The sequence below is a fragment of the Humulus lupulus genome, chromosome 9, assembly GCF_963169125.1.
Source record: "Humulus lupulus chromosome 9, drHumLupu1.1, whole genome shotgun sequence".
Lineage (NCBI taxonomy): Eukaryota > Viridiplantae > Streptophyta > Magnoliopsida > Rosales > Cannabaceae > Humulus > Humulus lupulus.
In genome coordinates, this window is record NC_084801.1 from 68,051,376 (window position 1) to 68,061,610 (window position 10,235).

Genomic DNA, 10,235 nt, shown 5'->3' on the forward strand with positions numbered 1-10,235 from the left:
TTCATATTTTTCCTGTACTCTCTGCTTGTCGAACTTACTTGTGTTGTTGAAGTATACGTTAGTTAAGAACCTTTAATGATAATCCATCACACCCCACTTGGTACAAGTAATAATTCCTGAAATGTCTCTTTCCTTTATCCTCAGCTGGTAATAACCAGATCGAAGATCAATTCCTGAAGACATTTTCTTGTCTTGTAACCGGGCATTTAAACTCTTCATCCTTAACAGGCGATGTCAACGAATTCCACGATACGATGCTTTGTCTAACCCATCCCCAAGTCAAAAAATTCTTCAACTAAACCAGTAATTCTTTCTGCCAAACTAATACCATTCTTCATCATGTCCCTGATACCGAATCTATCCATAGCCAAATCCTGCAGCGTACCCAACAACTCCTTACATACCCATCTGAAACCCTACTAGCCAACTCAGTTTCCATTCAGTCCAACTAATACACTTCAAGTGATGTCCCCTACATTCCATGGTTGTCCCTTATCTAACAAATTAGCTCTCACTCATGCCCATATCATAGCTCTCAAACGACGAGCTCAATCACTTTCACTACAAACCCCTTTACTACTTGTATTCCAATTCTTCTTTTAGAAATTTCTAATTCATTCCCAACAAGCACTAATATCTCAAGCTCCTCATATAATAACGTTAAGGCATATACTTCATATCAGAATCTTTCCGAGGCGATACACAACACCAAACTTTTTCAGCTCGTTATATAACCAAGAACGAGGACTATCAAGTCAACTGGTCACCTCCAAGGAACTAGCCTCGGGCTTTGAATATAACAAGGCATTCCAGTCTTCCCTTCTTTAATCTTGGACAATCCTCCCTAACATACTAAACCATTCCATGTAGAAAACATGCCCTTACCTGGCATCTTCCCAGATGGCGTCTCCTACTTCTGGTGCATACTAAATAACTTCACTAGGCCTCAACACTGTCCTGACGGCTAATCTGTAATTTATACCCCTTCCTGCCAAAACCAGGAGCAATAGAACTATCAAGGGTTCTTCTTTTCCTATTACTGAGCATCTTCCCTTACTAAATCCCACATATGGAAATACTGTCATCTGCATTTCTTGCTCTACGACATTCGCACTCCATACCTCATTCCTCATATCTTAAATAACATGGCCCTCCTTGTTGTCCAAGCAAGATGAAAATCTCATGCACTGGAGCGGCCCTGATGCTCTGGGCCATCCCAGAGTTTAATCCCTAAATGAATCATCATTTCCAGGCTACATCTGCTTGTATCAAATTCCAAAGCGGATTGACCAACCCGCCAGACTTATTGACATACACTATCGTTGTCTTACCATTCTAAACCAAGTTCATAAACTTATTAGTCTCCACAGCTCAAACTACTTCATAGTAATCTCTTTTATCAAATCACTGCCTGAATTCCTCCCAACCCATCATGACAACATTTGTGGGTTTGAATACCACTTCTCACCACTTCTGGGCATCCTTCTGCCACAAATGCTTGGCACAACTACTCTATCACGACCTATCATCTTCATAATGTAAAGGATGGAATTAGCTATACCCATCCACTAATCAATTCATGAGCAAATCCAAAACCTCCTCAAAACCAGAGGATAATGTCTCGAAAGAATTCCATACAGTAATTCTTATCTATCTCCACCTTCAGGTTAAACCAACACTGGTACCCTTATTGTCAAGGTATACAAAGCAGCTTTTCTCCCAGCAAAACCTGATGTTTCACCCATCTAATCTCCTCTATCAGACCTCAGAGCCTTACTCACATACCAGCAAACGTCTGCTGCGACTTTCAGGGGCAGACGGAGGATTCCAACCCTAACTATCATCCGCAACCCTCACTATAACAATACCAAGTCCAATCAACCATTCTGAGCACATGCAATCTGAATTAATCTGCCATCACTGAATAACCCCTCAGCCTTGATGTTCATATCCAGAACCATCCCATGGGCAGGTCCAAACAACCATAATAATCACACACACATAAAGCATATCAAACACCAATCTACATTACTATGCATTAGTTATCAAATTCATTGCTACCAAATACACTCATAATCACCATGCTTTCCATATACCAATAAGCAGATAAAGCATATAAGTTCCATTTAAAACATTAATCACATGCAATCAATAAACAATTCATTATCCAAATATTCATCCACATGCGATAGCAATGCTAATCAGCACACCTCAATATTATCACACAACAGTCAAGGGCCAGGCCCTATCAGAATCTCATGCTCCCTATTAAACATACAAATTAATGCATTCATATTTCACTCAAGCACTTAAGCATGTAATCTCATGTATTAAATTACAAAACCCTGAGTTGAGCTTGTCTTTAGCGGCGAGTGTACATGTCCAGCCAGTCTTCAAGAACCCTTAAACCTAGACCGCTTTGATACTAAGTTGTAGCACCCTGGATAACCAAGACCGTTACACTGTGTGTTTAAAATAGTGCAAGACTTGCTAATCATGTCATTTAAATGAAAATGTGATCATAAAGTCATAAACAAGTTAGGTTAAAATATTTTGGCCATAAATAGACAATTTCTCATTAAAAAAAATGTTTGGTACATGGGATCCCAAAAACAAGGTTTAAAGGATAGATTTACAAAATTCCAAAAGTTAAATACAATACAAGGCCACTCTAATGGTAAAATACACATTTTAGGTTTTTGTCCCTGTACAATCCCTCGACCGTGGCAGACGAGCAGCTGAAAATGTACACATCGCCCCTAGAGCTCTCCAACTCATTCTTGAACCATATTACCCTTTCCTTTACCTGCACCACGTAGCACCCATGAGCAGAGGCCCAACAAGAAAACCATAATATCATAGCATAATCCATAACGATAATCAAATAATTCACAAGACATTAATCAGATATTCAGCAGGTCATAGCAGACTCAGAACTAGTGATGACAATCAAAGAATCATCAGTCTATCATCTAGGTGTTCAACAAGCCATAACCATCAGATTAACAACAGTAACACATTCATAATCAACAGTTTATCACAATCATCATACAATACTCAGGGTCGACGCCCTTAGGCTGCACCCTTAGTTTAACCCATTGACTCCGACTCGCTTAGGCTGAGCCCAATGTTTAACCCACTGACTAAGGCTTGCTTAGGCCGAGCTCAGTGACTATTTAGCTAACCTCAGCTCTCAGTGGCCGAGCTGTGTCCTGTGTGCAAATATCAGTTTCAGCACTCTTAGGCCGTTTATTCCATGCTCACATGGCATATCATAACCATACAACATTTGTATTAAAATATAGGGAACCCTAGTCCCACCACAACCATAGAAAATGGTACAATTTTCTTACCTTTAATCCCGATAGGAGATAATAGAACGTTCCCGAACACGATCCTCAGTCCTGAGCCTTGGTGATAAACCTAGTCACAAGGGCCAATGAGTAACATCAACTTCCAACCAAAATAAAATACCTAGGAGACAGAAACTAGCCTCCGGGACCTCCATTTCTACTAAACTGAGTAGTATAAATTATCCCGAGCGCCTAGGTTCGAACCCCCGAGCCCAACAATTCTTGAAACAATTCTAAGGCTAAAAATAGCAGGCGGGTCACGACTTGGCTTAGTGGGTAGTGACTTGCCCCCAAGTCAGAGAGCAAGCACCCTAGCCAAAAGGGGAGGTAGGCCGCGACTTGGCCTGGTGGGTCGCAGCGCGCTCCCTTCGAACCCAGAAATTCTGGGTTTTTCCTCCTCCTTCTCTAAAGCCAAGAACACCAACACTAACCCATAATTTTTCCCAACTAATCTCTTCAATTCAACACCAATTTAGCTACGAATTCAAATATAAACTACCCATTTAGACACCCCAAAACCTCAGCAATTACACTCTCAATTCAACCATAATTCATCACCCAATAACTCAGAATTGAACCTATTCTTAAGCTCCAAAATACTCAGCTCAACTCTATATAACTAAACCAATTTCATCAACTAATTATACCCATAAATCTAGAAAAAATGAAATCAAAGCTCTTACCTCAAATACAGCTGACTTCTCCTCTGTTTTTCCAGCTCCAATTCCCAACTTGATTCCTTCCCAATTCCTTCTGTTTTCCTTCAAAGATTTCCCAGCCCAAGCCTAGTTTATGCACCCCTTTGATCCTTAGCTTCAATGTCCAAATTGAGAGAGAGGAAGAGAGTAAATTGTATGTGTGAGAGAGAAAACGAACAGGAGGTTTCCACCTTTTCTTTTATGGTTTATTCCTTAGAAATTCTGAGTATATCTCTACTAGCTTAATAACTTAATTTCCCCTCCAAGTTAACAACCATTCAAAACATTTTCAAACATTGGTTGTGATTGAGGAAATATGAGAAAGTATTTTCAAAGATGAAGATGAAATCGACCCCAAAATGGGCGAAGACCGAGCTGAACTTAGACCAATTCAAGAGCTCGAAGATGTCCAGCTCGAAAAAAAGGAAACAACCAAAGTGGTAAGAATTGGAAAGAATGTTACTAAGGAGGCGAAATAGCAATTAACACACTTTTTGTGGGAAAACCAAGATTCCTTCGCTTGGTCCCATGTAGATATGATTAGGATTAGTCCTAACTTAATAAGTCACACTTTGAACATAGATAAAAATTTCCCTCCGAAGCAGCAAAAAAGGGGGCCTCTTGATGATGAAAGGAAGCAAGCCCTAAAGGAAGAAGTGGACAGGTTAAAAGCTAACCGCTTCATAAGGGAAGCTTACTACCCAGACTGGATAGCCAATCCAGTGTTAGTTCCCAAGAAAAATGGGAAATGGCGAACCTGCACCAACTATTCAGACTTAAATAAAGCGTGCCCAAAGGATTATTTCTCATTGCCTAGAATTGATCGGCTCGTCGATGCAATCTCGGGACATGATTTCATGTCATTCATGGATGCTTATTCTAGATATAATCAGATAGAAATGCATGCTCCCGACCAAGAACATACGAGCTTTCTAACATACAAAGGATTATATTACTACAATGTGATACCATTCGGGTTTAAGAATGCTGGAGCAACATACCAAAGATTGGTAAATCACATGTTCGCCAAGCAAATTGGAAACAACATGGAGGTGTATGTGGATGATATGTTGTAAAATCCAAACACACTAATAACCACGTTGTCGACCTCATAGAGTGTTTCACTATACTCTGAATATACAATATGAGGTTAAACCCACAAAAGTGCTCCTTCAGGGTATCTTCTGGAAAGTTTGTCGATTTTATAGTGAATGCCCGGGGAATCGAGGAAAATCCTGACAAAATCAAGGCCCTAATAGAAATGCCTTCACTAGAAAGCATAAGGATGTCCATAGTTTAACTGGATGAATGGCGACCTTAAATAGGTTTATCTCGAAACCAACTGATAAATGCTTGCCATTCTTTAACATTTTGAGAGGGGGAAAGAAATTCGAATGGATAGAAGAGTGCGAGCTAGCTTTTTAGGCTCTCAAGAAACATCTTGAAAAACCACCAATTTTGTCTAAACCAGTTTTGGGAGAAGTTCAGTACTCATACCTCACCACAATCGAGCACCTAATCAGTGCTGCATTAGTTCGGGAGGACAAAATAGTACAAGGACCTATGTATTACGTCAGTAAAAGGCTCTTAGGAGCTGAATCAAGGTACCCTCTACTGGAAAAGCTTGCACTCTGTTTAATACATGCATCACGGAAGCTGCGACCCTACTTCCAAGAACACCCCATACATGTGCTTACTGACCAACCATTGAGGCAAATATAAGTAAAACCTTAAGTATCAGGTCGGAAGTTAAAGTGGGCGGTTGAACTCAGGCGGTTGAACTCGGGCAATTCGAGATCACCTATCACCCGAGAAAGACAATTAAGGCCAAGCCTTGGCCAATTTTATAGTTGAATGCACCGGCATCTCCAATGATGAAGTAATAACCCCAGCTCAAGAGCCATGGAAACTTTATGTCGATGGGTCTTCAAACGAGTCTCAGTGTTGAGCCTTGGCGATAAACCTAGTCACAGTGGCCAATGGGTAAACATCAATTTCTAATCCATATAAATATTTAGGAAACATTAACTAGCCACCGAGACCTCAATTTCTACTAACACTACAAGAAAAAACAGTATTTATAACACTTAAAAACTGTTAACCAGGACTATTGATAGCACTTCTGAAAATGCTAACATAGCCCATGTTATTAAAAGTCCAGTCTTTTCTATAACAGTTTTTGAATGTTATGTTCGGTGTTATCTTAAACTATTCAATAACACATTTTTAGGTGCTATAATATTAAAATAATAACATTTAGATAGAGTTTTTGGTTATAAATTTGAAGTTTAATCTTGTACTTTTTTCATAACACTTTTCAACTGTTACATTTGATTGTTTTGATAACATTTTTAGTTTGTTATATTATATAAACCATAACGATTTTTTACGCTTATAATATGTTTTTAAATCATAACATATAGTAATAAAATTTTAAATTTTATTTTGATAAGTATACTTATATGGTTTTTTTTTAATTAAAAGATTTTCATTATTGTATTTTGATAAAAAAAAATTCAAAATTAATCATAAAATGTAATTCTCAATAGATTGATAAACCATAAGTATTACATTAAACAATAACTAATTCAAACCATGAATGTGTCTACTTCATGAGATCTTAGTTCTAACTTAAGTTTGAAAGCATAACATAATAAAATTTTATAATCTTGAACAATTTTTACTTCAAAAATGAAAAATAGAAACATTACAAGATACACAAAAGTAAACCATGCGTGAAACTTGCTCCATCCTTCAATTCATCATCCTTTGTGCACTTGTCTTTGTTGTGAGTCCATTTGTTTAGCTACAACAAAATTTAAATAAGTAATGCTTCAACTTAAAGTTATAGTAAACTAAAAGAGTACATAAAAAAAGTTAATTACCTAATTATAACTTTATCAGCTGGCCATGCAATTATACTACAAGCAAAATCTGCTCTATAAAAAGATAATATTAGGGCCTTCTCACCTTACAGAATGCAACCGTCCAACAACAGCAGACTTCTCATGCCAAAAAAATGGTGTGGGTTTAACATGCTTCTTGAGGATAGACTGCATAAACATAATACCAAAAATTAGCTTGACCCAAATTATATATTTGTGTTTGTGTGTGTGTGTATTATATACATGCATTTATAATCAAAGCAAGAGAAACTGGGAGCATCAAATAAAGTAAGTTTTCTCATTGAAAAGTTTCCATCAACACTTTGTCTCAAATTAAAAGGTAGGTGTAAAAATCGGGTCATTTAAAAGTTAAAAGGTGCCATTGGTGCTCAAAACCAAATGTTTGTTTTCCAATCCAATCACATAATTTAATTGGAAAAGCTGAGATGCCAGGCATCATTAATGCCACACAAACAATTACTCTAGAGTCCAGACTAAAACTAACAAACAAGGTTAATAAACTGATTCATAAACACAAAAATAAATCATTGGTAATGAAAGTTACTACCACCAATTTTTTTTTTTTTAACTAGGCTCTCCACCTAAAAAATTTGAACAAGAAACCATAGCAATTGCTATGTAGGTGCCCATGAAAAATTTGAACAACAGATCTTGTTGGAGTAAATTACATGCCTCACCATTTGAGCTACCCCTCTTAAGTTACTACCACCAAATTAACTAGTTCAGATTAAAATATTTTCAAAGGTTTCCTTACCAAAATTTATTTTCATTAGTTCCAATGAGAATTGTTTGGAAGCACATGCTATAGAAGAAAGTTGTATATCCTTATCTAGTAAAATTTCAGAACTCTTTTCAAGTCCCGCATAGAATTATGTTGCATTAAACTTCCAAGATTTAGAATATTAACTGCTATAAAAAATACAAACCATTGTACCTTATTTGGATAATGAACTCCACTTGGTGGTCTAGGAATGTGTACATGGAAGGCTGGACACTTGTAGAACACTGACCTAAATAAACAGAAACAAAGATTTATCAAATATGATAGCAAAGATTCTCATTTGTATACGTCCAGACGTGATGAGGAAGTAACATGCAACTTACAAGACTTTATTATCAGCAATCATATCCATGCCACTAATTGGTGAATCTATTTGCGCAGGCTGCACTGGTCTATTAGAAACAAAAATGTAACCATTCATCCCACCACTGCAAGATTACGGATATACAGCAAGGTTAGCACTAAAATTGTGAAAAGCTCGCACGAAAGAACTAATTCAAAATTGCTTGTAATCTTGTAAAAATGACTTCTGATTCAGAGAAAAGTTTTTTCATGTTCACAGAATATACTGGATGTCTATGTGGAAACCTCTACATTTTCACCAAATCTTGAAAATAAAAAAGAAACAACGGACAAAATACCTGGATTCTGGATCAATTTCTTGTTTGACTTGAGTACTGATCAAGTTCGGATGATCAATATTACTTCTATAGAAAGAAACTATCTTTTTTGCTAAAGGATAAGTCACATGAACAAATAGCACATCCATACCCAATTTTTTCCTCTGACTCTCCTCATCCTACATACAGAGATACCCAATAAGAAACCTCAGAAGACAAAACCCATCACATACTTATATAGGAAAATAAAATGAGAAAGTGGTGAAATAGTTAACTTTATACGGTTATAATCCTAACAGGTAAGCACCTTTCTTTTTATATGGCACTTGATGACCTAGATTAGTTCGTAAAGAAACAATAGTGTTGCAATTTAAAAGAATACCGTCAATGTGTTTTCTACTCTGGCAACTTCTGAGAGAAGGCTGGTTTCTTCGATAAACGGAAGTTTGCAGATAGCCTGAGTTCCAAGCAATTCTCATTTGTGCGAATGATACCGAGTTCAAGTATCTTGTAGATGCATCTTATAAAAGAAAAGGAGAAAAAAAAGGAAGAAGTAATTGTACCCATCATCCCATCTCTTATAACAAATGCATCTGGAACAACCTGAGAGGCCAACAGGATATCTCAAAAAAAAAATCCAAGGTTGAATATCAGCTATTATTAGAAAAATTTCAAATTTCAATTGTACCCATCATCCCATCTATTATAACAAACCCAAAACCCAATAAATACAACATCATTAATTTTAAATGTGAATGACAATGACCAAAACTTGATTTTATGATGTGACTAACCTCATTTGAACGTCTTCGATGTCGAACCCGACCAGTTGGTGTTAATGGGGTGCTAGTGTTATCCTTCTGCATGCTCTTTAGTTTGGATTTCACTCTTACAAAAAAGCATACATATAATGCACAAAAGCCCTACCTGAAAGATTCAGACCATATAGTAGGCAATTATAAGCAACCACCTATAACTCTTAGATTTTCAGCTAATATGTACACATAATTCTCCAAGATTCTGAAACTGGGATGTGCATGATTTCTATTCTTAGCTTTAAAAATAATCCAGGTTTCCCATCAAAAAGCTCCCCGAATAAATTTTAGATCCCAAAATAAAATAAACGATGAAAAATTGCATATTATACAAACTGCAATAGAGGTTTGATTGTTCTCACCTACAAGAAGAGGAATGAAGCTAAGAACCAAACAACTAAGAGCCCCAGACCACCACAACCAAAGATCAAAATGTCCACCAATAAATATACAACTGTGGTATGACCCCCTATGTAACGCCCTACTTCCTTAGAGCCGTTACTAAGTGAGTTTTTAAGACAAAACAGTGTGCAAAGATCTCGCTAACCGAGGTTTTGAAACAAAAGTGTGACTAATTAAAGTTAAGGCTGTAATCTTTGAAAACACGTTACTTCCATAAAGATTTCTAGTATTAAACATTTGGGATCCCAAAATAAGGTTTGAAAACTATTTACATCTTGAAATAAGTTTACAGTTGATCAGTTCTAAAAATCATAGATTATTACAGCCATTTTCAAATAAACCCCCAACCAAAGCAGTCGGGCAGGCCAAACATGTACGCGTCGCTTCACGCTCTCCGTACTCATGGTCGGTTGACTCAGTCATTGCCCTTACCTGCAACACGGAGCACCCGTGAGCCGAAGCCCAGCAAGAAAACTCATGCAGAACATAACATATGCAATTTATACAGTTTATCATAACAGATAATCCACATATAAACAAGTCAACCATTAGACTAAGCAAACACGGCCATGCCGCCCCCGAAGCCTTACCGAAGCCTGGGGTCTCGGTCCTCACCGTAGGGATATCACCCGTATCCCCTGGGTCCTACCCTGACCATAA

At 37.4% G+C, this 10,235-nt stretch overlaps 1 protein-coding gene and 1 long non-coding RNA gene across 2 annotated transcripts; both read right to left on the reverse strand.

The window, feature by feature from the left end:
- Positions 1 to 7,017: 7,017 nt before the first annotated feature.
- On the reverse strand, positions 7,018 to 8,186 carry LOC133799778 (5'-3' exoribonuclease 4-like). The gene is made up of 3 exons (XM_062237777.1): positions 8,062 to 8,186; positions 7,892 to 7,967; positions 7,018 to 7,104 (listed from the first exon to the last, which is right to left on the reverse strand). The coding sequence occupies exons 1-3, from the start codon at positions 8,157 to 8,159 to the stop codon at positions 7,018 to 7,020; spliced, it is 261 nt and encodes an 86-aa protein (XP_062093761.1). The 5' UTR covers positions 8,160 to 8,186.
- Positions 8,187 to 8,385: 199 nt separating this feature from the next.
- On the reverse strand, positions 8,386 to 9,635 carry LOC133801787 (uncharacterized). The gene is made up of 3 exons (XR_009876975.1): positions 9,536 to 9,635; positions 8,741 to 9,285; positions 8,386 to 8,537 (listed from the first exon to the last, which is right to left on the reverse strand). It is a non-coding gene; the product is annotated as an uncharacterized LOC133801787 (long non-coding RNA).
- Between the last annotated feature and the right edge of the window lie 600 nt (positions 9,636 to 10,235).